This window comes from Callorhinus ursinus, unplaced genomic scaffold, assembly GCF_003265705.2.
Source record: "Callorhinus ursinus isolate GAN/ISIS: 27379988/994484 unplaced genomic scaffold, GSC_fseal_2.0 scaffold18, whole genome shotgun sequence".
In the NCBI taxonomy this organism is placed as follows: domain Eukaryota; kingdom Metazoa; phylum Chordata; class Mammalia; order Carnivora; family Otariidae; genus Callorhinus; species Callorhinus ursinus.
Genome location: NW_027397080.1, coordinates 35,764,133 through 35,788,989, shown reverse-complemented (window position 1 = coordinate 35,788,989; position 24,857 = coordinate 35,764,133). Strand labels below are relative to the sequence as shown.

The window sequence follows — 24,857 nt, the reverse complement described above, 5'->3', positions numbered from 1 at the left end:
GGTAACGTGCTGGCCCGGTGCCTGTCTCCCAATGGGATTCTGCTTCGGGCACTGCCACCACCCTCCAGTGCTCAGGTCCCAAACCCAGGAGTCAATCCTTGCTTCTCCTCTTGCCTCCGCCTCGACATCCAACCTGCCGGCAAGGCCGGTGTCTTCACCTCCAAACCACCCCAAGGCTGTTTCCTGTGCCCTCCCCTCTCCTGATGGCAGAGTGCCCCCTGAACAAGAACCAGAGGGACTTTCACAGAGATCAGACCACCACTTCCTTCCAGTGCTTCCGGCGACCCTTACAATCACACTCCAGCCCGCTGAGGCTCAGGGTCTCCGTGGGCCCCTCCCGGACCTCCCGCCCGGCTGTGTCCTTGCTCCTCCTGCTGCCGGTAGCACCCTGCCCTTGCTCTTCGGTGGCCATGGCGGCTCATCATCATTTAGGCCTCAGCTCACAGAATGACACAAGAGAGACGACCAGGCTCTTGGCCCCCCAGCTGCCTGCAGGGCTGATGGGGCTACTTGTCACTCTGGCCACCGACTGTGGCTCGCCCTTCCTGAGACGCACATCTCTGGCTCCTGCTGTGACTGCTCCCAGCTAGGCACGTGGCCAGTGTCCAGTAAGAAAGATGGATGATGGATTCTGGGGTCCCGATGAGGTCTTCAGATCTGCCTGGTCTTCCTCCCGCTTGCAGCACCTGACCGCCCCCAACCCCGGTCAGACCCAAGGGGTACGGCCTGCAGCAACAAGGTGGGGAGAACGTCCTCTCCCATGGGACTGAGGCGGGCATTTCTCATCAAAAACGCTTCACTGGCCCTGAGGGCATCCTCAAGGGACCGAGAAATGTCACCCCGTTCCCTCAGGTGACACTGCAGGTGGCAGGGCATCTCAGGAGCCAGACAGGAAAGGTGTTAGCTGGGGCACTTCCCCTTCCCTCGCTTCCTCATCAGCCAAAGGGGGTGGCCGCCCTCCCTGCCCCTTGGGGTGGAGGGGCAGCACTGAGGTGCCCCATGAGGACGCCTGGGCGGCACAGGTGTCCAGTGGGGTCCCCAAGAGCCTGGGGTCCTGCCACATCTCCAGGTACCTCGTAGGTGGAGCCGTCGGCTCGGCACAGCACACCGTGCCCCTGACGCTGGTCCCGGACCCAGTCGCCTTCGTACTTGTCACCGTTCCTGGGGACACAAACATGGGGCAGCTCTCAGACCGGGGAGAGCCAGGTGGTGGCGCTGACTCAGACCCGCTCCTCCGACCGGGGCTCAGCAAGCGCCACCGGGACTGAAGCAAAAATAGTCCCTGAGCAGATGGCACGAGCTCCTGCCTTGCCAGGGCCTGCTGCGGAGGGGCAGGGGGCCTGGCGCTTGGTGGGGGGTGATGGCAGCGGCCCATGGCCCCCGCTCGCCTGGCCCCCAGCTGGGTAAGACTTGGAGAAGTCAGTGTGAACCTACACGTGGCCACGGTGGTGCTGTGCACAAGCCACGGATGAAAATGCAGGCTCACCATGTCCCGTGGCGCCGAGAAAGCCCCTGCCCGCCACCCACCTGCTGCCCAAGCCTCCGGGAGGTGTTCGCTAGGGGGAGTCAAGGCTCTCTCTACTAAACACTCTGGTAAGCAGTGTCGGTAACTAAAGCATTGAATCCCAAGTGTTGCCGATGTGCCGGAGACCAGGGTGGCCCGGGGGCCGGGGCGCACTCACCGGAAGACCATGTGCCCCCGGCCGTGCCTCTTGTTCTCATGGAACGACCCCCAGTAGGCCTGTCCGTCCCGGTCCACCAGGTGCCCGTGTCCTAGGGAGGGAGCCCAGGGCGGTGAGCATCACTTCCTGCCTCCTGTCAGGGGAACCTTGCTTCCACCCCCCCAGAGGGCGCTGGTAGATTCAGAAGAAAGCTGGGGTCAGAACGGCTCCAGGAACCGGGCTGTCCTCCCAGGCCGGGGGTGCCCAGGGAAGACACGGCAGCTGTGATTTGGGGTGGCACCAGTGACCACCACGCCAATGACAGCGGTTCTGGGGTCCAGCTCTCAAAGGTGCTGAGTGAGGGCGGGAGGGGTGCCCCTTAAGGTCTCCCAGGCCCCAGCATTTGAGGCTGGAGTGCCCTGGTGTCAGCTGGGGCCACCCCACAGCTCTGCCATCATGTCAGTCCATGGGAAACTGTACCTCACAGACAACGGCAGTGCTGGGCCTCCTGTGACCGACTCAAAGGCCCTTGGTCTAAAGGCCAGAGCACAGGGGCGCCTGGGGGGCTCAGTCGGTGGAAGGTCCGACTCTAGGTTTCAGCTCAGGTCATGATCTCAGCATCATGAGATTGAGCCCTGCATCAGGCTCCGTGCTGGGCGGGGCGTCTGTTTGAGATTCTTTCTCTTTCTCTCTCCCTCCACTCCTCCCCTGCTGGCATGCCCTCTCCAAAATAAATAAATCCTTAAAATCATAAAAAAAAAAAAAAAAGGGCGCCTGGGTGGCTCAGTTGGTTAAGTGACTGCCTTCGGCTCAGGTCATGATCCCGGAGTCCAGGGATCAAGTCCCGCATCAGGCTCCCTGCTCAGTGAGGAGCCTGCTTCTCCCTCTGACCCTCCCCCCTCTCATGTACTCTCTCTCTCTCTCTCAAGTAAATAAATAAATCTTAAAAAAAAAAAAAAAAGAAAGAAAGAAAACAAAGGCCAGAGGACACGCTCATGAGAACAGGGCTTCATGGCATGGTTCGGGACAGCTCGGAAGTGCATGCGCAACTTCCGATGTAAGCGGACCCTGGAAAGGCACCGTCGGACCTTGTGGACGCATGGCTTGCTTCCGGAGGCTGGTCTTCCAGAACAGTGAGCACTTTGGTCTTCAGGCGCCAGGGATGCACATACCCCCCCACCCCCACCGCGGGCAGAGTCCGCTTCCCCACAAGCGTGGCCTCCTGACTCACTTTGTTCAGCAGCATGTCCTCAGAGGACCTGCAGCTTCTTGCCCCCCAGGAACCCCGAGGCTCTGGGCCAGGGCCCAGGAACCACCAGCCCTGCCTGAGCTGCTGTGACAACCACTGTGGGGGTGACCCCATGTGAGGCCAAAAGCGTTGCCCAGCCAAGCCAGGGACAGACTGCTGACCCCCAGGATTGTGGGTGAATAATTAAATGGCAGTTTTTTGAGCTGCTAGATTTTAACCACAGCAGTGAACTGATGCAGGACCCATGGTCTCAGCCCCAGCAAGCAGGGTTCCCAGGCCACGGCCCCCACACAGAGCTGCAGCAGACGTGGTTCTGGGGGCAGAGAGAAGAGCACCTCCAGTATGGCCGGGTGCACGTCAGGGCCCCTGAGTTAGACCCTGGGGAGGGGTGCTGGGGCCCAGGGCTCCCCACAAAGCGCCCTGCCACACTCAGCAAGCTCCTGTGGGTATCAGACCTTCTCTCAGGCCGTGGGAGAACTCCCCTTCATAATGTCCGCCAGCTTTGTACTTCATGACGCCGTGTCCTTGAGGCTCTCCCAAAACAAACTGTCCAGAATAGGTGTTTCCTGGTGCAGATGAGGAGAGGGGCACACCCAGGGTTAGAGCTGTTCCTGAGTTCCCTGTGGGTTGACAGTCACACCCCTCCCACCCCTGATCAATGGTGGCAGCAAGTATCATTTCAGAACACGTGAGGGGGTCTCCCTTTCTCCCGTTCACCTTGGCTAACGAGAGAAAATAAGAGTAGGTGGGTTTGGTCCTGCCCTCCTGGTTACTGTACAGCCCCCCTCGCCCATAGCAGGTGGATGCAGATCCCCGTCCTATGACGACCCTCTCTGCAGCATCCAGGTGCCCAAGGGCAAAGGCCTCTCTGGGTCGGAATCTGTGGGGGTGGGCCTTCTCTCAGCGGAGAACAGCCACCATGCTTGCCTGGGAAGGTCTGTGAGTGGTTGCCCCTGCCCTCGGCTGGCATGCTGCTAATGCGGGGAATGTGATGGAAACCAGAGACCCACACTTCACAGAGGGAGGTGCCTTCTGCATCCAGAAGCCAGGGACAACTTACACCAGAGATAGTTTACGAAAAAGGAGTCAGCACACCCGCACCTGTCTCCACTGCTAACCTGATGAGGCCCAGAGCCGGCAGCCTTCTCCCGTGATCTCCCCGTCCACAAACTGGCCTTCGTAATAACTCCCATCTTTAAACAGCAGCTTCCCCTGGCCTGGGGAAAGAAATCACGATGTGAAGTCAGACCAAAGTCGGAGAAACCCCTGCTGCCCATGCGTGGCTGGACTCGTTCCTCTGTGGCAAGAGCTGGGCTTTGAAGCTCTCAGGCCTGTGTTCGGCTCTGCCTCTTGTCCCACGCCTGCTCTCTGCAAACTCACCCACCTACATGTTTCTCGATAAAAACGTTCTTGAAACGTGACTAAGGCCTGCTGTCTCGGCTGGGATGACAGCAGAGCTACCCCAACCTCTTTGGAGGAGACACTCTAGTCACCTGGCCTCCATCAGCACCAGGGCCGGAGGAGACGGGAGTCTGTGGACACAGGGCAGCACTCAAAAAAACATTTAAAAAGGGGGAACCACTCTGTCCAGGCCAGGCTCTGGCAAGGGTGTCAGACATGAGCCTCCCTGCCAGGCCCAGAGGAAGAAAAGCAGAGACTTCAGACAAAAGCAAAAAATGTCTGTATGGCAACAACACAAGGCAAAAGCTTAAAGATAGAGAAAAATACTGGCAGCCAGCGGACAAAAAAAAGAGCTCATATAAGAAAATGCTGAAAGACCAGTTCTCTAGGAGAAAAACAGGCAGAAGACGTGAGCAGGCAGAACATAAGACTGTGTGAGTGTAAACCCGGGAAAGTCTGGGCCCACCCCTGGGGAGGACTCCAGCGACTCACGCTTGGTAGTACTTTCTCTCTTTTAAGGCTGAGACTTTCTACAAAAGTAGGTAATCTCTCTCTTTTAAAAAGTTTCTTTTTTTTTTTGGTTTAAGTTCAACTTAGGTAACGTACACTGTATTATTAGTTACCAGGGTAGAATTTAACGATTCATTAGTTGCATATAACGGCCAGTGCTCATCACATCACGTGCCCTCCTCAATGCCGGTCACCCAGTTACCCCGTCCCCCTGACCCATCTCCCCTCCAGCAATCCTGTTTGTTTCCTGGAGTTCAGCATCTCTTATGGTTTGCCTCCCTGTTTTTCTGTTATTTTATTTTTCCCTCCCTTCCCCTACGTTCATCTGTTTTGTTTCTTAAATTCCATGTATGAGTGAAATCGTACGGTATTTGTTTTTCTCAGACTGACTTTTCCGCTTAGCATGATACCCTCTAGTTCCATCCACATGGTTGCAAGTGGCAAGATTTCATTTTTTTGATGGCTGAGTAGTATTCCATCACATATAGACCTCGTCTTCTGTCCATGCATCTGTGGATGGACATCTGGGCTCTTTCCACAATTTGGCCATTGTGGACATTGCTGCTGTAAGCACTGGGGTGCAGGTGCCCCTGTGGATCATTACGTTTGTATCCTTTGGATAAATACAAAGGTGGGTAATCTCTTACTCATCAAAAATAAACCATAAAGGCAATTTTCACTTTGGCAAAGACAGACTAAGACCCCAGGGAGGATTTCTAAGCTGGGGCCTCCCCTGCCCAGGATGCCCCAGAGCCTGTGAGAAGGCTGCCAGCTGAGCGGTCTCCCGGGCCCCCGGGGTGCCTTGTCTGGTGAGCTCTGAAGATCGCTGCAGGCAACGGCCTTTCCTGGGCACTAGTGAGAGGGAGCGTGGGGACCCAGTGCCGGCCCGGGCTCCCGGAGGAAATGGCTGTCGGTGCAAGGTGGCAGCCGTGGGGACAGGCCACGATTTCTCACCGTGTTTCTTCCCTGCTTTCCATTCTCCTTCGTATCGAAAGAAAGAATTCGGGTACACATAGACGCCGTAACCTGAGTATCGGAAAGAGGAGGGACGGGTGAGCACGCCGTGCCACAGGTGACCCGGCTGACAGCCCACAAGCCCGCGGATGGGGTGGACCTCCGGGCCCCGAGGGGGAGGGTGCGGCCGGCGTGAGCACAGGTCCCCGAGAGGCCGCGGCCTGTGCAGGGGCGCCGGTTGCTGGGTGAGCGGAGGGAGGCGCCGGCCCGGCCCCTCCTCTGCAGGAATTCACCAGCGGCGTCTCGTCCCCTCCGGACAAAATCCACACTCACGCCCGGGGGGCGGCAGGGCTCCCCTCCGCACCAGCCCCGTTTCCACCGGGCGACGTGGGGAGCGTGGGAGTCGCCGGACTCCTGCATCCGCCACAGAAAAGCTCGGGCTCTACCTGAACACGGTTCTTCGGCTCTTCGAGCAGCGCCCGCGCAGCCTCCGAACGGCGCCTCCCGGCTCGCTCCCCAGGAGCCGGCGGGCTCCGCCGCCCCGGGCTCGGAATCCCGCCCGCGGGGGCGCCCCCCTCCCGAGGTCGGGGCGCCGGGGCCTCCCGGGGGCTGCCGGCTGGGCTTGCGGCCGAGAGCGCGCGGCGGCCGCCGGAACCCCGCCTGTCTCCCGGCCGTCCTCCCGCACCGCGCGCGGAGCTCCGGCCGCGGCCTGCAGCCATTACCGTCTCGCGGCGGCCGCCTCGGTGGGTCCCGGAGCGGCGGGCTGGCGCTCGGGCCCTCTCCGCCCGCGGCTGCCATCTTGCCGCTAGGGGTCTCCTTAGCAACCGCAAAGCTCTCCTCCATTGGCCCGTGGGTCAGTCCCTGGGCGATAGCAATCTCTGGAGTGGATCGGGCCGGCCCGGAGCCCGTAGACGCAAGTCCACATGCGCAGCACAGCGCGCTTCCGCCGCCGCCGACGTCCTTTCCGCCGAGGGGACCTCCCGGCCAACCGCCTGGCCACCCCGCACCGGAAGCGGAAATGGTTGGAGGCTCTCGGCTCCTCCCCGGCGGCCATCTTGGAGGCTCCGGAGGCGGTGCCGCACCGGACAGAGCGGAAGTGCTCCGCTGGCCCTTCCCGGACCGTGCGAAGCGCCGGCGCGGCTGCCTGCCCGCGTCCTCCTTCCCGCGGCCCTCGGAGACCGCGCTCGGCCGCAGGGAGCGGCGAGGTGCCGGCGGGCGGCGGGGGTCGGGGCGGGGCGGCGGGCTAGGCCGGGTGGGGGCTGAGGTCGCGGGCCCCGGGCCCCCCGGGGGCGCGCAGGGGCCGCCCCCGCCCGCACTGGCGGGCGCGGCCCGGGAGGGGTTGGCGGCCCACCGCGGCTCGTGCGCTGACGTTCGCTCTTCCTTGTCGGGTGCTCGCTCGGTGCTGTGGCTTGCCTCGGGTTTGGGTAGGAGAGCGTCGAGACGAAGAGTTAGGTTGCCCAAGGTGATCTCTGGAAGCACTGCAAATTACGGTCGCAGGGGCCGAAGTTCTCCAGGCCGACTTCGCGTCCGACGGTGCTCCCGCGGCGGGGATCGCACGGCCCACAGCCGCCCTCGCCGGTGAACCTTCTTCGGGGCTCCGCTCCCTCGTGTCCTCAGAGTAGAGGCGGCTTGGGAGTCCTGCAGTCTCCCCGAAACTCGTTCTCCTCAGTGGGGATGGACTCCCCCGGGACTGAGCAGGGCCCCCGGTGATTGAGACCCAGCTCCTGTAGAGCGCAGGAGGTGACTTCGGCCGGCTGCGCTGTGGTCCGGGCCGGGTGGAGACCCCCAGGAGGGTCATGCCCAGAGGCGGGAGGAGCCCTGGACGGCGAAGGCGGTGTTGCTAGGAATGAGTAGGTGACGGCCGGAAGGGCATTTCAGCGGAGGGAACGGCAGCAGAGGTGGCAGGTGAAACTGCTCTGCCCCGGACCTAGGAGGAACGAGGGGGGAGGAGCGAAGCGAGGGTGATCCGGATGCCTGGCAGAGGCTTGTAATCCTTTAAATGCCGTGCTGGCTATTTGAGTAGTGCGGACACTGGGGCAGGTGGGGCCCCAGGACTAGGCACATGGAGAGTTTTGTGCACAGTTTCAGGCAGGACACTCGCGATCTGTCTTTGGAATGGTTTTATTTTGCTTTTCACTCGTGTGTGTGTGTGTGTGTGCGCGCGCGCGCGCGGGCGCCTGAGCACAAAACAGTTGAATCCGGCAGGTAATTTGCTGATTACCTGCTGTATAACGGGCCTTCTTAGGTGGCAGGGCGCAGCAGTGGCCCAGACAAGGTTCCCCCTGAAGAGGCTTGTATTCTAATAGGAGGAAATAGAGAAATAGAATGAAAATCAGAAAATGACTGTTACGTGAAATAAAAACAGGGTGATGTGACTTAGGGATTGTTGGTGGGGCGGGCCTTTCTGCAGAGGTGGCCTTCAAACTGAGCAGAGGGAAGGGGGTCGGAGACGGGCTGGTGCGAGGCAGGGCCCAGCACATCTGAGAGGCCAGCACGCTCCCTCGGTGCCAGGCTCTGAGGCTCACACAGCTGACTCCCCGAGAGAAGCCTTTGAGGAGGGTGCATTTGCTGTCACCCCGTTTCGCAGATTGGAATGAGGGGTCACTCGGGCCGTCCTGCTAGAAAGTGAGCGAACTGGACTCTAGAAGGAGAATGCTTGACTCCAGAGTTCACTTGCTTCATGTTGCTGTGACAGTCTCCTCGAGACGTGGAGAGTCACGTAACGATGGATATGTTGCTTGTCTGACAATCAGAGGCTGGCTGTCGTGTTTGGAATAATTTCTGCACATTCATCTGAAAGAAGCAGACATCTCTAGCTAGAGTGCATGCTTCCAGGGTTCACCAGGCATGTTCTAATACTGCTTTTCCTACTTCAGTTCAAGTAAAGGGTTTTATGGGTAAGGATTTGGTCGTAAATAAGTAAAAGAAGAGAAAATTTGTGAGGATCCACAGGTTGAGGAGTATTACTGACGTAGCTTTCTGCAGGCCTGGCTTTGGCCTAAACAGGGAAGCAAGCTATCCTAGGGAATGAGTTTTAATTTGAGCCCTCTTAAAATATGGGATTCTCTCACCTGAGTGTAAAAATGCACCTCCTGAAGAGATGGGGCCCTGGGGGCCATAATTCATCGGCTCAGTTCAGTCATTTATCTGTACTTCCTGTGTCTCTCGTGAGGGCACAGAGCATTTCCCCCTCACCTCCTTGACACTCCTGGCCCTCTGCCCATCCTTACGACACTTACGGAATCACAGTTACACCTGTAACGCAGACTTGGTGCTGGGGGGCTAGTCAGGTGGTCTTAATATCTCAGCTGTAATTGAAAGTTTTCCACTTGAGGTCTAGGGTCACATGAGCCTGCTGACTTCATCTCAGAAAGAGGATGTTCTGGGCGCCTGGGTGGCTCAGATGGTTGAGCGTCTGCCTTCGGCTCAGGGCGTGATCCCAGCGTCCTGGGATCGAGTCCTGCATCGGGCTCCCTGCTCAGTGCAGAGCCTGCTTCTCCCTCTCCCTCTGCCATTTTCTCTGCTTGTGCTCTCTGGCTCTATCTCTCTGTCAAATAAATAAATAAAATCTTTAAAAAAAAAAAAAAAGAGGCTGTTCCGAGCGCTCACCGTGAGGATGTGACTGAGAAGCACGGCCTGGGCAGGTGTGGGTTCGGCTTTCGTAGCCGTGTGTGAGCAGGCTGGCCAGTGGGGCCCCTGCAGCCGTTGTGAGCCTCACTGTCCTGTGTGCATGTGAAGGACTGCTGTGTCCGTGAGGGCCATTGGCCAGATGAGGCTGAGGCTATGCTGCCGTACAGCTCAGGGGCCTCGGACACCGGCGTGGAGCCAGAGTCTGTGTCTGCTTCCACGCTCCAACCCTGCCGTGGTGCCCGTTGGGGCAGGTGCTGCGCACACGTTCGGGGGGCAGCGGTGAGCTTTGCCCGGGTGTCTTCACCAGCACCTCAGTCATGTGTTTTGGGTGGCAGTGTGCTCGGATAGAGAGGCTGAGGTCTGGCAGAGCAGCTCCTGACCTTGGGCAAGTGGCTTAAACTATTTGAGGCTCGATGGTCCTTAGTAAGGTAGGAGTGATTAAGCTCACTTGGTTATCTGGGTTCTCATCAGTTCATTCCTCATGGAATCCACAATAGCATGTTGAAATAGGAGCAGATACGATCAATTCCACTTACAGATGACGAACTGGGGCACAGACGGCTCCCTTCGCTGGGAATTGGGTGGCATCTTCCTGTTCGTGGAGCGGAGGACTGGGCCCTGAGAGGACCAGGACTTGCACAGCTGGCTGCTGGTGCCCTGGGGGGCAGCCTGGACAGAGCCTGGGCCTGGAGAGAGGGGTTGCCGGGGGGGGGGGGGGGAAGCCCTAGGAATAGACCGGAGGAGGGAGACCTGGGGGTGCAGTGGCCTGTGGTGTGGACCAGCCCCAGGGAAAGTGTGTCCACAGGACTCCATGGTCAGCAAGGGCAGCTCCTGAGGACCAGCGGGAGGAGTGCGGGCCAGGTGACATTAGCAGAAACAGAAGTCCACCCAGTGCTGCTTTGCATGTCATGCACCATTCTGGCTGTCCACCGGAGTCTCTTGCTTGTTTCTTTTTTTTTTTTTTAAGATTTTATTTATTTATTTTAGAGCACGCACGTGCGGTGAGTTGAGGGCAGAGGGAGAGAGAGAATCTCAAGCAGACTCCCTGCTGAGTGCAGAGCCTGATGTGGGGCTCCATCTCACCACCCTGAGATCATGACCTTAGCCAAAATCACAAGGCGACACTTGACCGACCGAGCCACGCAGGCACCCCTCTTGCTTGTTTCTTTTCCCTGGACAACTCCTGGCAAAGACACCCAGAAAGAAGTAGTGAATACTGAAAAAATTTGCTTGATCGTGTTGGTGGAAATAGGGCAAAGTGATGAGATCCTTGAACATTTTTATTTAAAGTATTTTGTATGTTTCTCAGTTACAGAATGTCCGAAGGTGACAGCGTTGGAGATTCTGTCCATGGGAAGCCTTCTGTGGTGTACAGATTTTTCACAAGACTTGGACAGGTTGGTTTTTTTTTTTTTTTTGGTGGATGAATTGAAGAACTGACTTGAACAGATGAACTGAGTGAGAAACGGTCGACCTTGGGACGTGTGTCTGTGGGGCACCGGTGCGCTAGCTGCTCGCTTTCCCTCTGCTGCGAATGTGCTCGCGTCTTCTGTCCTCTGTAAAGGGCCAAACAGTGTTTAGGCCTTGGAGGCCACCTATGTTCTGCCCTACACTTGTTTTCTGGTTTTTTTCCCCCAACAGCCTTTAAAAAGCTGAAAACCCTTCTTAGCTCCTGGGCGGTGTGGCCTTGGTGGCGGCTGCCGCCGTGTGCTTACTGCCCTCCCTCCGGGCCACCGCCTCCGCGTCCCTGGCCCAGCTCTGCACTGACCTGTGGGTGTACCTGTGTGCTGTGCTGAGGCCTGCTGTAGTCCGCGGGGCCTGAAGCTGCTACGTCCAGACGCTGAGTTCAGTGAACAGTTGTGTATACTGATGTTTTGGCTTAGAATTAAAAATGTATGTTCTTAAAATTAAAAAAGAACATTTGGAAAACTTCATAATTATTCAAGCCAGGCTGTGGGTACTTTTGGTTTTATGAACAGTTGAACTTTTTCATAAATTAAGTTTAAAAATTAAAATTAGTTACAAAATTAATATTAAACAATGCATATGTGTCTGCTAATTATGTGTACTTGCACACAATGCCTGTGCCTGTATGGGTAAGACCAGCGATTCCTTCCGGAAACTCCACCATGCCCTAGCTCCACACCTGCTGGAGGTCAGGCTGTGGTTGACTGTCCTGAGAGCAGAGGCAGGGGCCCCCTGTGGCTGCTGGGCAGGGCTGGGGCCAGCTCTGGGAGGGGCGGGACTCTGAGCGTGAGCCCCATGTAAGGTGCCCACACTCTTCGTGCTCTCTGGGTGAGGTTAGGTGACCTCATAACGACCCCTCAGGCTGATGCTATAGGATTGGCTGCTGTGAGAGATCGTTCGGTACTATTTTTGCTTCAGGGGTGGGCCTGTTTCAGGAATTTGGGTTAATAGTCATTGCTTTGTGTTGCTGACTTAAAGTCCGAAGTTGGTGCTCATGGGAAGTGTGCTCTGCAGTCCACAGCGCATGTTAACTCCTGTCTTTCTAGATCTATCAGTCCTGGCTAGACAAGTCCACGCCTTACACAGCCGTGCGATGGGTGGTGACACTGGGCCTGAGCTTCGTCTATATGATTCGAGTTTACCTCCTGCAGGTAGGTGTGGGCTGGGAGCCGAGCCCCTGCCATGTCCACACTGTCCAAATGTGGCCCTGGGTGGGATTTGGGTTTTTCCCTCTTATTTCTAGAGTAGGAGGGTTCAGGGTGGCAGGACGCAGCCTGCGTGGCCAGCTAAAATTGACTTCAAATTTACTGTAATTGTTGTTAGGATTGTTGTTGTTTGAATGGGAACTTGGTCCATTCTCTAATGGAAAGAGTGACCCGGAGACCTCGATTTAGGGGTGCAGGTGGGATGGGGATGCAGTTGTCTTCGGAACCAAGTCTGCACCTGATGTGGTGCCCCTCAGGTGTGGCTCTGCAGCATGAAGCTACGTGAACTTTCCACATCTAGTCTGTAGTTCTCAGACTTGAAAAGTTTTAAGACAGAAGGATTTCCTCTTGTTTGCATGCACGTTTTTTAGGCTTTTAAAATTGATAATGCAGTGCATTCTGGTCTAATAGGGTAAACTTGATGCTTTTAAAAATGGATTTAAGGGGCGCCTGGGTGGCTCAGTTGTTAAGCTCCTGCCTTCGGCTCGGGTCATGATCCCAGGGTCCTGGGATCGGGCCCCGCATTGGGCTCCCTGCTCAGTGGGAAGCCTGCTTCTCCCTCTCCCAGTCCCCCTGCTTGTGTTCCCTCTTTCACTGCTCTCTCAAATAAATAAATAAAATCTTTAAAAAAAAAGATTTTATTTATTTGACAGACACAACGAGAGAGGGAACACAAGCAGGGGGAGTGGGAGAGGGAGAAGCAGGCTTCCCGCTGAGCAGGGAGCTGCATATGGAACTCAATCCCAGGACCCTGAGATCATGACCTGAACTGAAGGCAGACGCTTAACCTGACTGAGCCACCCAGGCGCCCCTCCACGTTTTTTTTAACCTCATTCTTGATTTCCTGATTTTCCGGTTCTGGATTTCTTCTGGGCAAAGATTATTAACAGCCCTGACCGGTGTGTGGTGGTATGGGGGGCCCACCAGAAGGAATAATAGCCAGCACATCCTGAGTGATGGCTCAGATCCTGTCTTCTGGGTCAGGTAGCCATCGGTGAGGCAGGGTCTGGGCCAGGTGTACATGCCAGTGTCCTTCAGTGTACGCTCTACACCTGCCCAGTGGTGTGGTCCAGCTCAGGTGTGTGGCTTTGGGGAAAGCCTCCCTTCCTGCATCGCTGGTGGGGAGCTGGTGGCTTCAGGTGCTCCGTGCACCCACCGGGACCCTTGCAGAAGTTTACTGTTTGCACCGTGGCTTATCCGCTGTCACACTTACAAAGTCATTTGAGATAAACTGTCATTGCTGATGTTCACTGTGCCTCCTTGTCACTTGTTGAATCTCCGGACTGGAAGTGCGCTGTGCATGCTTTGAGGCGGAGCTAAAACAAGGTCGTGAGTTGCTGGAACGGGGGCGCTGGTTCAGGGCGCGGGCGCTGGGCTGCGTCGCTGACCGAGTGCCCCTCCTCTGCAGGGCTGGTACATCGTGACCTACGCCTTGGGGATCTACCATCTCAATCTTTTCATAGCCTTTCTCTCGCCCAAAGTGGACCCTTCCTTGATGGAGGACTCAGGTATAGTAGAGGTCATCTGCTTGGTTCCGTCTCTTCGGGAGCTTTGTGATTTTGTACACTTCACAGATGCCTCATTTTCTCTAGAAACCTTTGAAATCCGAACTTTTGAGACTGTCCTCTTGCTGTTTAAAATGCACTTAGAACCTCAGTGAGGATACACTTGGGTGTAGATTGAGACATTAAACCTTAGTCGTCATGCATCATGCGGGGCGGGTATTCCTGCCGCTCTGCTGTGGATGAGGACGCGGAGGCGCCCGGGGTCCCGCGACTTGGCCAGGGTCGCGTGGGAGCGGGGGTGGCACTCCTGCCGAAGAGCCCGCCTGTTCTCGAGTCCTGTCTGTGCTCCTTGGGTAGGTCCTCTTCCTGGGCACCCAGAGGTTTCCACGGGCAGATTGCTGTGCCCAAAAGTGCCCACTGGGATCCTGACCATCCACGGTTGGGCCCCGTTGAGGGTGGTGGCGCTCCCGGATTTCCCAGGATGACCGGTTGAAAAGTTCTCGGCTTAAACTGTTCCTGGCCATACCCGGGCCGGGTAGGAGGGCCACGTCCACACCAGACTGTCCAGCCGGGGAGGGGGAGGGGGAGGGGTACAGACCTGTGGAGACTCGGTCACTCCTGCCAACACGTGTCGCCGCTGTCAGAAAAACCCAGGCACAGCTGCCTGCCCATGGATTCTCCTTGTGACGGCAGTACTTCCTGAGTACAAGCTGTCTTCTCCAGGCTGCTCCAGTCCTGACCAGAAGCCTGTGGTTTTTCTCTGTGGAGTATTCAATGAAAATGCGAAAGGAAACAACACTCCCATTTGTTGCCATTTGGGGCAATTAGAAGATGATTAGGAGAGCTTCTCTATAGGCCTCAGTTGGTGTGTGTAGCTGGGGAGGGTGCCTGCCTGTACCCAGCTCAGTGTGGGGGGCTCAGCCAGGAGGGCTCAGCATGGAGGGGGCTCAGCCAGGGGGGCTCAGGAGTGCTCAGTGTTGGGGGGGGTGCTCAGCCAGGAGGGCTTAGCATGGTGGGGGACTCAGCTGGGGGCTCAGCATTGGGGGGGGTTGCTCAGCCAAGGGGGGCTCAGCGTGGGGGGCTCAGCCAGGAGTGCTCAGTGTTGGGGTGCTCAGCCAGGAGGACTTAGCATGGTGGGGGACTCAGCTGGGAGGTTCTGTGTGGGAGGGCTCAGCACTGGGGGGGAGCTCAGCCAAGAGGGCTCAGTGTTGGGGGGTGCTCAGCCAGGAGGGCTCAGTGGGGGGGGGAATCAGTGTGGGGGGCAGCTGTTCTGAGTTGGACTCTCAGCAGATAAAGCTTTGTGTGTCTCTGCTCCTTTTCCCTAAATGTTCTCATTTTCCCTGTGTGCCTTTGTGTGCTACAGTTGATGTGTGTCTGAAAATTGGTCTGCAGTTTAATTTTATGCAGTCATTTAAAATGTGTAGTTCTTTTAAAAAAGAAATTCTATTCTGAATCTTCTAAAGCAATGAATTGATTTCTAAATCAGTTGAAGGTTTCCCGTGTTACGTTTGGTTAAATAACATAAATGTGTGTTTTATGCGTTAGGCTGCTAGTTCAGAAGCTTTGGGGGAAACTTCTAAATGTGATGGGGGCAGGTGGATGAGGCGCCCACTCCATCTCACTGACATTCTGCCTTTCAGATGATGGCCCCTCATTACCAACCAAACAGAACGAGGAGTTCCGGCCCTTTATTCGAAGGCTTCCAGAGTTTAAATTTTGGTGAGTTAATTTCTAAGGGTAGTTGAGAAAGACATTTGTCCTCAGTGTGGCTAATAAGAGTGAGAACAGAGGGTTTTTGTTTTAGTTAGCCAGCAAAGACTTCTGAAAGAAACGAGAGTTTTATTGTGTGTGTGTGTGTGTGTGTGTGTGTGTGTTTTGAACATTCAAAATGCGAGTTGCTGTCCTTGGCGGGGCGTGGAGGCAGGTCACAGGGACCCCTGTAGGAGAGCCCAGTGCCTGGTGGCCCTTTGGAACTAGCCAAAGAGAAGCTGCTTCTGGGGCGGAGGGTCCGGGGTATGTTCGGATGTGGGCCTTGGGAGGGATGCGTGTCCAGGCTCTGGCTGCCCTGCACAGACCGGCCAGCCTATGTGCTGCCCCTCGCACCGCACCCCTTCTAGTTGCTGGCATGAGTGGACCACCTCCCTCGCCCTCCTGCTCGGGGTGTCTTTACAGAGGCAGGGCTCGTGTAGCCTTGGGGCAGTCTGCTTTCACTGGAAGTGCTGTGCTCTGGGGTGGGGCTTGGATGGGACTTGACTTGTCCCCCAGGCCTCCTGGAGGCAGTGACATTTGTGTGATGTTGCACGAGGATGCACGTGACAGGTGGACAGGTGAGCCCTGCTCTCATGCGTGAAGCATGCATGAAGGGGACCCCCACCACATGAAGGCTGTGACCTCGTCTGTCCTCTATTTGTTGGAGCAAAAACCCGAAGGGAAAAGCTGCCACACCTTTACTTTGTGCTCTTGGCGCTGTGTGTGGGATGTGGCAGGCACTCTGCAAGTCTGCCGGCTGTGCAGGAAGGGCTGGAGTGAGGGCACTGCTGGGGAGGGAGCAGAAGGCAGGCAAGACCGCCCTGCAAGTCCCCCAGGGAAGTTGGCCTTTGTCCTGTAGGAAAGGGGAGTGCTGAGTAGCATTTTCAGTAGCGCCAGGAGTCCGGCTGGTGGGCTGGGCCCTGAGCTGGAGGGAGCCGCCTGGGTGCTGCCAGGATCTCAGCGATGCACAGCCCAGGGGAGGGGCCTGCCAGGTGTATGGGGCGTATTCCAGGTGGCAGACGAGAGACGCCCAAGTTGGCCTGAGCAGTTGCACCTCTTTGCTGAATGTTTCATACTCTAATTTTGGAAGGAAACTGGGGCCTTTAAAGGGACCGAGGGAATGCTGTGTTTGTAGTTACATGCGGTGCACTCTGTAGGAAACACACACCACGCCCCTACTGCCCCAAGTAGGGATACTGCCGTGGCCCCAGGTGGCGGGGCAGCTGGTGGCACTAACCTCCTCCCCTCCTTTAAGGCATGCGGCGACCAAGGGCATCCTCGTGGCCATGGCCTGCACCTTCTTTGAGGCTTTCAATGTCCCCGTGTTCTGGCCCATCCTGGTGATGTACTTCATCATGCTTTTCTGTATCACCATGAAGAGGCAAATAAAGGTGAGCGCGGGTGGGCACCGCTGCCCTGGGAGGCGCTGAGAGCCCCGCTTGGGTCTTGTTTCTTGGAGCGTCCTGAAGCTCTGTGCAACAGGGACACGGCGCAGCCCCTTTCCGCAGACACTTATCTGTCCAACGGTGCAGCTGTCGAGCACACACACCGCTCCCTGGGGGCCTGGTGGGAGAGCCCTCGGTTCTCCCATGCTGTCCTCACTGGCATGGCCTGGGGGCTCAGAGCCCAGGGCCCACCGGCCAGTCAGTGTGTTACGCCAACATTACCCTCAAACAGCCCCCAGGGCAGCTTTATCCCCACTCCCCTGGGTGTATCATAGGGCTGCCCAGCCCAGCCCTAGCCCTTCCTGCATGCAGGGGGTCAGGAAATCTTTCCCAGACCCTCGGGATTTCCAGCGAGCTCGGCCAGCTCAGTGGGCTCCGGAGGGGCTGTGTCACTGGTGGGGAGGGGACTAGAAGCCTATTGGAGCCCTGGTTTCCTTGCTGTGTGTGTAGAGAAGATCAGGATTCAGATTTGGAGAAAACAGTTCATCGTGAAGCCACTCTAAAGTGAGTCTGTTTGTCCCCAGCACATGATAAAGTACCGGTACATCCCGTTCACGCACGGCAAGAGGACGTACAAGGGGAAGGAGGACGCAGGCAAGACGTTTGCGAGCTAGGTGCTCGGCCGGACCCACCGGAGCCGGAGGGCGGCTCTGAGCCGCTGTAACAATGCCTTCTCCCTTCACATAAAGTAGCTGATTTCGAGGGAGTCGAATTTTCTTTTTAAAAAGGAGCTTCAATTATTTGTAACTGAAATATCAGGTTCTTGAAGAAACTGACATTTAAACCAAATTGCATTGATTTATTTTTCAGTGACATTCAAGTGTTCACATGGACAGAAATTCTCGTAAACTGCTGCCTGGGTGGACAATCGGGTGGGGGCGTGGGGAGGGGCGGGCGAGTTCTGTTGCTGGGCGGCCGTGGAACAGAGCTACACGGACGGAGCCGGGTTGTGCCCCAGCTGCCCCCATCCTGGACGCCCGTGGCCACGTCGCCCGGCTGGAGGATGATGCTAACCTGATTCCTGCGCTTTGGAAGAACATGTGAAAGGTGATTTCCAAGTAACTCGGGGGTTCTAATGCGAGTTTCCCACTTTCATCTCACCAGAGATGTTTAAAGTTGGTCTCTTATCATAATGACTCAAAACTTTGTTCTCAATTACCATGATTGCTTTTGAGGGCCTGGAATTATAAATATATATATTATATTTTAATTGTTTGGAATTATTTTGACACATTTCTTTGATACCTGAAGAGTTGTTTCTGATTAATTTGAAGTTCTCATGCAGTGGCCCCTTTACAGAAACAGTGGGCAAGGGCAGACCAGTTTGTGGGTTTTAACACACGGCTTCTCACTTTCTACGGGAAAACAGAACTCTGACCCGCATGTCAACTTTTTTGATGTGATAAAAACAAATACTCGTAACATTTTACTAAGTGACTTTTTAATTCCAACTTTATTAAAGACAGTGTCCCCTTTCTTGTGGAGTCTTTATCTGAAACACGACAGCTCACTGCCTGTGAGCAAGCACTGAGCTGGGCCGGTCACTGGGGCACAGGTGCTGAGGGGCAGGCCCATGGGTGTCTTCCTGGTCTCAGGAACTGCAAACTTGTACCTCTTCCCAGTGTCCCATCTGTCTTAGGGTTTTAGGCACTGAATGTGCTTATTGTCTGGCTTTTTTGGGCCAATTTTTGCAGATATCTGAAATTGAGCAGCTCTTGCTTTTAAGAGGCCATACGAAGACCTTTTACATACCTGATCCTGTATTTTAATCTCGGTACTTAAATGGTATTCTGGATCAGTATCTTTGATACAACATTGTGGCGTGTGAGATGTTGAAACTCTGGACACTTTTTTCATACCGTTTTCCTGGTAAATGCTCAGGCCTAAAATGTGATGGGAGACGGTCTGCGCTTGGTCAGGGCGTACATAAAGGGCCTCAGGAAGCGTGGGGCCCCTCTCGGGGCTCCTCCTCAGTCTGGCCTGTGGTCACGGTGACCTGTCTCAGTTGGCCGGCCTGTAGTAACCGAGGAGTGTGGAGCGATGCGTTCCTGGACGGCTATGTCCGCTCAGATCCTGGAATGGTCTGCATAGGCCTCTGCCAGAAGCCTGGGCCACAGCCTCGCACAGGGGGCCGGACATCCTGACCACAGGTTCTTGCCCTGTATGAAATGTGATCTTCAGTTCACCCTGACAGCCTTCTTAATACACCTACGCTCCTGTGGAGTTCGTTTCTTAAGAGAGCTTATGGCAAAGTCCAGTCTCCGGCACAAGTTAAATACTTTTAAAGACCTGAAAGTGACAAAAAGGTGGCAGGAAGTAGGCTGGACAAGGGGTGACCTGGTGTGAGCAGCCGGCCTGCCCAAGCCTCAGGGAGAGCTGAGCTCTGAGAGGCAGCTATGGGTTAGGTGCAGGCTGGCTCTGCACCGCGGAGCTCTGAGCAGACCCCAGCCAAGATGCGGATTCTGTGTTCTAAAATGGGAAACAAACTGGAACATGTATTAAAAGGTATGAGCCACACATCTCAGGTGGAGATACACCTCCTCGGAGTCTTTGTACTCCTGTGAATGGACGTGGCCGAGCCACCAGAAGCCTGCCTCTGAGGGCAAGGTTTCCAGGTCGTCGGGGTAGGCGGATTGGCCAGTGGGTAAGCCCTGCTGTCCGCTGCTCTCCACACTTGCCCATTCAGGCCAAACCCCAACTGTGCCTGATACAGACTCATTTTCTCATCACATGAATGGCTGGTCCCATTTCTGAAGCTAACTTTCACCTGTATGGTTTGGGGAAGGGATGAAAGCAACCTGGTCCAACAGAATCCAGCTCCTGAAGAAGTGACCCAGATGCACCACAGTGGGGGTGCGGCTCAGCCCCCCGGCAGGCTCGGCCCCAGCTGCTGCTTGCCGTCTGCGCGTGGGCCCACACTCAGCCCAGAGGCCTCGGACCTGCCATCCTGCAGGTAGATCCGGCCTCTCCCCCTGAGCTGCTGGCGTAGTTTATGTGACAGGAAATAAAATCTCAGAATTTAATGATTTCTATGCAAGCAAAGTTAACTTTGAGAATAGACTGAGTTTCTCTCCTGATACCAAGAAAGAGTCCTGGGGTCCTCTGTCCTCGGTCAGGTTAGCGATAGTGCCGCAGGTAGACAAGCTTCTGGGGAGGGAACTTCTCCCTGCAGAGAGGGCACTCCGTCTGCAAGGGGGAGGAGGGCCATGTAGGCTGTGGCCAGCACAACCCCCACCACAGGCCCTCCCACACTGGCATCTGCAATAACCCATGGGACGTGCACACGTGTCTATTAACTTTAAATGAAGACCATTTCCAAAAAGCACTTTTTTCAGAAGTCACAAACCTGAAGGGAAGGCCTTAACCCTGGGGTGGTGGGGGAGTGGAGCCGGGAGCAGTGGCCAGGCCAGGGAGGCAGCTCGTCTTGTCTGTGCAGTGATGGGGCTGGCAACGGGTGCTCCCGGCCACTACGCTGGGTTGTGTTGAGAGGAGCACATGGGGCCCCGCCCCTAAGGGCCGGTCGGATTCTCTCTAGTCCCCAGTAAGGTCTGCTGGTCTTGCACTAGGTGTTCCTGCCTGGGGCCAGCTGCTTACAGGAGGCGGCACCTGTGTTCTTGAGGGAATCCCTCAAAATGGGGAGCAGGGGCCCCAAAGTGGAGGCTGTGTGACAATCCAGTGGGACCCACATGGTGCACACATTTCACAGATGCTGATTCTAAGTCAGCTGCAGCCAGGCTCTGAGGCCACGGCCACTGTGGACCCCGGACACAGGCTCTGAGGAATGCCCCTTGACCAACCGCTGGAGGTGAATGTCCTCAAGTTAGAGGACGGGGCGTTTAAACCGTGAGGCCCACATCCCGCCCCTTGTTTACCTACCTCACCTGTGCGGCCCTCCCCACCGTCAGCCCTGAGAAGGCTGGATTTGGGCTGAGTCTGGGTGGCAGGGCTGGTGGGGGCCCAGGAACCCCACCCCTCCCTGGAGTCAGTGTGGAGGTCACGGTCTCCACCCCGAGGTCTCAAAAGGCTGGAGTAGGTGGCTCTGCATCCTGAGGGCTCCCATGTGGGTGGTCACAGCGGGGCATCTGTCTAGCTGGAGAGGGCCGTGTGTGTGTGCAGGCGAGCCAGGCTTCCAAGCAGCGGCAGGGTCGGGGGAAGACTCTAGGAATGGAACCTGAGGGCCAGGCTGCTGTCCCCACCTCCAAGCAAGGCCTCTGGATGCACACCTGTAGCACCCTGACTCCAGCTATGTCCCGTAAGCAGTTCATCTGGGAGCTTTAGAAGGAGGCCCACCTTCCCATCCCCTCCTAGGACGTGTCTGGGACAGGCTTCTTGATTCCTGGGCGGCCGCCTGGGCCGGCCTGTGCACCTGCTCATGAAGCCTGTGCTCCCGAATCACAGCTGCTGACCCTGGGCGCACCCACCTTGGTGTCGCACCACTGGGTGATGCACTCCCAGCAGAAGAGGTGGCCGCAGGGCGTGGCTGTGGAGTGTCTGCGTTCCTCCAGGCACAGGGTACACATGGAATTTCTAGAAACAGCTTTCTCTTCCATGTGGCTCCTGGTGGTGGGGCAGGGAGACCCCAAAATTTACCTCAAGAGTCCTGGCAATGCCTGCTCAGCCCCCACCCTTGCTCCCACCCCCTGGGCTGGAGCAGCTGAGCTAGGGCCCACACCCTCCCGCCATCCCCACACCTGTGCTGAGACAGGCCGCGGTGCAGCTTCCACTCCCGCCGGGCGCGTTGCCGCTGCCGGAAGCCGTGCAGCTGCAGGCCCACGGACAGCGCCAGGTGTAGCAGGGACGCGAGCCCCAGCAGCCTGTAGCTGTCTCGAGCCCTCAGGTCCTCTGTAGCCGGGCAGCGCACGCGAAGCTGTCAAGGACCCCAAGGGACAGTCACACGATCGGCTGGCACAACGCACTGAGCAGCCTGGGTGCCAGGCCTCCCCCTGGCGGTAGAGTGCAACGCCAAAACCTGCCCTCCTGGCACAAGGTGGGGGGGCAGAGAGTGATCATGGGGCCTCCTTGCTGAGTGAGGAGGGCAGAAGCACCCTGTAAGTTCTGGGCACCAGGTGGGGGCCACTGCTGGACAGCTCGGGGCCTCACTTCCGAGGGGAATGAGTGAGGGCAAGGAAGACTGCCCAGACTCCCAGTCTGTAGTCCCTCTGGCTGCAGGCGAGGATTTGAGGGGTGGGGGGGTACATCGGGGGACTCACATCTGAGAGAGAAAAGGTACCGGCAAAGAATCTGGAGAAAAACAGCCCAGGGGGTGGGGGGCAGGAGGAAAAGCCCTCCAGGCAGATACCGTTAACCAGCTTCTCTATCACATGAACAGAGACGCTCCTGGGTTTTAGCGGGACGCCTGGCTCCCCCTGTGACACAAGACCACACAGATGACACCGTAGCTAGCGATGTGCCTGACTTCCAGGGAAAGTCAGCTGTTCTCCATTCTGGTCTCCCTCCCCTTGGCTAGGAGCCCCCCAACCAGGCCCCATGTGCCTGTGCAGAGAAGGCCGCCGGAGAGCAAAAGCCCTCTGTGTGGGTTGAGGCTGTTTTTCCGGCCCTTTGCTACAGCAGCTCAGCACACACCCTAGCTGACGCCGGGGCCGTCAGCTCTCATGAGTGTGCACACTGAGGGCTGAGGCTGGAGAGGGGAGAGGCAGGTGCTCAGGACAGTGCTGCCAAGTGAGGCGAGAAAGTGGGTAACCCTCTGGTGATCAGGGGCCTGAGTTGAGACTTTTTGGGTGAATCCGGAAGCAAAGGCACCAGGTGAGAAACAGGATGAAAAGTGGGACTGCTTGGCAGGCTCAGACCAGGGAACGTCCTCGCAGTAACGGGAGACAGCGCTACACCTGACCCTCTGGCAGGGCAGCTGGGAAGGAGCTGGCGTGGGGCCCAGGGGCCTGGAGCCTTGGGCAGGTTCTCAGAGTAAACAGCAGGGGGGCGTGCAAGTGCTGGCTGCAGGGAGGCAGGCGTGCCTTACCCTCAAGGTTGACTTTCTAGGGTCTTTTAGCAAATGCGATGCGATAAAACCCATGTTTTCTTGGCTCCAACCCTGTGACCCTGCTAGCTGCCAGAAGCTGAACACACAGCAGCCAGAATCGAGCGAGTCGGGACGGCACCAGTGACTTACGTAAGTGACTCCTGTGAGCCTCTTGGCCAAGTGGTAGAAGGCGCCGTGGATGTAGAACCAGGCAACGTGGAGCCGCTGGAGGTAGCCGAGGCCCTGCCTGAGCACCAAAACAGCCCGCAGGAGCGTCCTCTTCTGCTGCTCTGTCAGGGCAGCCACGTGCTGGCGCACCCAGTGCCTCGATCCTGACCGGCCACGCCCACCCAGCGCGAGGCTGCCCTGCGAGGGCCTGGCGCCATTGGCATCAGCCTGCAGCTCGAGCTCCAGGTGCAGCAGGGCCTTGTCCAGAAGGTAGGGCAGGATGGTGTGCAGCACCACCAGCACACCACGGCGCAGCCTTGAGGGCACTCTGCTCCGGGATGAGTCCACCTGGATGACACCAACATACTCCTCCCCGAGGGTCTGGTAGCCTGCCGGGTGAGGGCGTGGGGGTGACCCACACGAGAAACTGAGGCAGGGGCCTGCTATCCTTTTCTTTCTCCTCATACTGGATTTTGCTTTCAGGTCCCTGCCTTTCCTCTGAAGAATGACGCTCCCCTGGGGCCCCGCTGACCTTGCCCTGTGACAGGGCTTAGTGCTGGGACCCCCGCTGAACCACAGAACTCACCCACAGAGAAACAGTTCCAATGGCACTCTGGGCAAAGTTGAGGACAAAGGTTCCCAGGAACACAAAAAAGGGAAGAGAGGAGGGCACAGATGTGACCCTCGGAGTTTCAGAGGTTCCAGCTGGGGCTCAGGGCCTGGCCTCTCCTCCTCCTGCCCCGAGACTGCGTCTGGGCCAGCTCCAGGGACACGGGGAAGCACCTCCAGGAGTCTCACTCTGCTGGCAGCACCCCCACCCCCAGGCTTGGTGTGTTGTGGGCTCCCTGGTCTCAAGGTCCCACCAGGACTGCTACCTGCAAACGTGGTGAGGCCAAAGTAGGCCACATCCGACAGCAGCTCGACCTCTCTCCTGCACTCCAGCCACCTCTTTGCACCTGAGAGAAGAGGGGGCAGGGGGCGCGGGGGTAAGGGTCCAATCCTTCCTTGGTTCCTCCTGCTGCCAAGGTCCAGCCACCCCTCCACCAGGCTGAGACCGTCCTAAAGCACACTCTTCTCTCGGTCCTGGCCTCCGCGCTGCTCCATGTCTCCCGCCTTGTCTGACAGTCTCCGGAGAACCTCCCCACCTGCAGCCATGGCCCCCTTCAGGGCCCGTCAGGGTACCTAGACCCCGGAAGGGCCACAAGGGCAGGGAGGGTAGGACGGTGACTAAGTACTCAAGCCGAGACTGCCGTCCGGCTTCAAACCCACCCCGCAGAGCTGGTTGTGACCTCAGGCAAGTTAAATGCGTCTACGGAACCCCGAGCTCCCTCCGTAAAACGAGGTACACCGACGGAGTCCTTCCTGGGAACGACGTTTTGAGAATTAAACAGGCAGTGTTTGTGAAGCACCGAGGCCGTTACTTGGTACAGAAGAAGTCGAGGTGTAACGTAACCACAAGCCGTTTCTCCCGCTCGCACCTCCGCGCTGCTCAGCGCCCCCAGCCCCGCGGTCCCCGCCCGCTGCCCGGACGCACGCTGGGGTCCCCTCTCCCCCGCTGCAGGCCCGGGCTCACCCGCCAAGCTGTGCAGGGCGCCGCCCGCCGCGCTCCGCAGCCCGCCGCGGTAGTAGTCGTCCTTCTGTGCCGCGCGAACCACCTCCGCCGGGCCGGCGGCTGCGGGAGCCATGTCTGCGGCGCGCTGGGGCCGGGGACCCAGCTGGCCACGCCCACGCAGGCGGCGCCTGATGACGCCAGCGCACGGCTCAGACCTTGTGCGTCCTCCGCGGGGGCGGGGCTGACGGGTGCCCACGCGGGGCGGAGCTGTGCAGGCGCTGAGGGGGCGACGTGAACGCGGGCGGGGGCCGGGGCCGGAGCCGAGGGTGGGGCCGAGAGGGGCGGGGTCCGGGGGCGGGGTCCGGGGGCGGGGCCGAGAGGGGC

The 24,857-nt window shown here is 57.5% G+C and overlaps 3 protein-coding genes across 9 annotated transcripts in view; 1 reads left to right on the top strand and 2 right to left on the bottom strand.

The window, feature by feature from the left end:
- Nucleotides 1-6,836, bottom strand: part of MORN1 (MORN repeat containing 1) — a 51,338-nt gene extending 44,502 nt beyond the window's left edge. Inside the window, exons 1-6 of one of the 5 annotated variants that reach the window (XM_073903481.1) lie at nucleotides 6,498-6,719; nucleotides 5,776-5,847; nucleotides 4,029-4,127; nucleotides 3,366-3,476; nucleotides 1,683-1,773; nucleotides 1,074-1,161 (exon numbers count right to left, since the gene is read on the bottom strand). In XM_073903481.1, the coding sequence (XP_073759582.1) occupies nucleotides 1,074-1,161; nucleotides 1,683-1,773; nucleotides 3,366-3,476; nucleotides 4,029-4,127; nucleotides 5,776-5,847; nucleotides 6,498-6,618 (582 nt within the window). In that variant the 5' untranslated portion in view covers nucleotides 6,619-6,719. Of the gene's footprint in view, nucleotides 1-1,073; nucleotides 1,162-1,682; nucleotides 1,774-3,365; nucleotides 3,477-4,028; nucleotides 4,128-5,775; nucleotides 5,848-6,497 lie in introns of all 5 variants that reach the window. The other 4 variants (XM_073903480.1, XM_073903483.1, XM_073903484.1 and 1 more) reach the window with 4 other exon arrangements.
- A 10-nt stretch (nucleotides 6,837-6,846) lies between these two features.
- RER1 (retention in endoplasmic reticulum sorting receptor 1) lies at nucleotides 6,847-17,986 on the top strand. Its single transcript, XM_025856134.2, has 7 exons — nucleotides 6,847-6,980; nucleotides 10,715-10,802; nucleotides 11,919-12,023; nucleotides 13,486-13,585; nucleotides 15,223-15,301; nucleotides 16,587-16,722; nucleotides 17,301-17,986. The coding sequence occupies exons 2-7, from the start codon at nucleotides 10,722-10,724 to the stop codon at nucleotides 17,388-17,390; spliced, it is 591 nt and encodes a 196-aa protein (XP_025711919.1). The 5' UTR covers nucleotides 6,847-6,980; nucleotides 10,715-10,721; the 3' UTR covers nucleotides 17,391-17,986.
- Nucleotides 17,987-18,210: 224 nt separating this feature from the next.
- On the bottom strand, nucleotides 18,211-24,643 carry PEX10 (peroxisomal biogenesis factor 10). 3 transcript variants are annotated; one of them, XM_025856132.2, is made up of 6 exons: nucleotides 24,495-24,643; nucleotides 23,797-23,877; nucleotides 22,904-23,310; nucleotides 21,468-21,643; nucleotides 21,198-21,333; nucleotides 18,211-19,962 (listed from the first exon to the last, which is right to left on the bottom strand). In XM_025856132.2, the coding sequence occupies exons 1-6, from the start codon at nucleotides 24,604-24,606 to the stop codon at nucleotides 19,894-19,896; spliced, it is 981 nt and encodes a 326-aa protein (XP_025711917.1). In that variant the 5' UTR covers nucleotides 24,607-24,643; the 3' UTR covers nucleotides 18,211-19,893. The 3 variants fall into 3 exon arrangements, with proteins under 3 accessions (XP_025711917.1, XP_073759586.1, XP_073759587.1); XM_073903485.1 differs by having other exon boundaries at nucleotides 18,211-19,942; XM_073903486.1 differs by having other exon boundaries at nucleotides 18,211-19,065.
- Between the last annotated feature and the right edge of the window lie 214 nt (nucleotides 24,644-24,857).

What these genes read in the sequence shown, in the direction of transcription:
- PEX10 (XM_025856132.2), bottom strand. Translation starts at nt 24,606, where the DNA reads ATGGCTCCCGCAGCCGCCGGCCCGGCGGAGGTGGTTCGCGCGGCACAG. An exon ending in TGGCCTCACCACGTTTGCAG is followed by an intron (nt 23,311 to 23,796) that starts GTAGCAGTCCTG and finishes CTCACCCGGCAG; the next exon opens with GCTACCAGACCCTCGGGGAG. An exon ending in GGCTCACAGGAGTCACTTAC is followed by an intron (nt 21,644 to 22,903) that starts GTAAGTCACTGG and finishes GGTCCTTGACAG; the next exon opens with CTTCGCGTGCGCTGCCCGGC.
- RER1 (XM_025856134.2), top strand. Translation starts at nt 10,722, where the DNA reads ATGTCCGAAGGTGACAGCGTTGGAGATTCTGTCCATGGGAAGCCTTCT. An exon ending in TTTTCACAAGACTTGGACAG is followed by an intron (nt 10,803 to 11,918) that starts GTTGGTTTTTTT and finishes CTGTCTTTCTAG; the next exon opens with ATCTATCAGTCCTGGCTAGA. An exon ending in TTCGAGTTTACCTCCTGCAG is followed by an intron (nt 12,024 to 13,485) that starts GTAGGTGTGGGC and finishes CCTCCTCTGCAG; the next exon opens with GGCTGGTACATCGTGACCTA.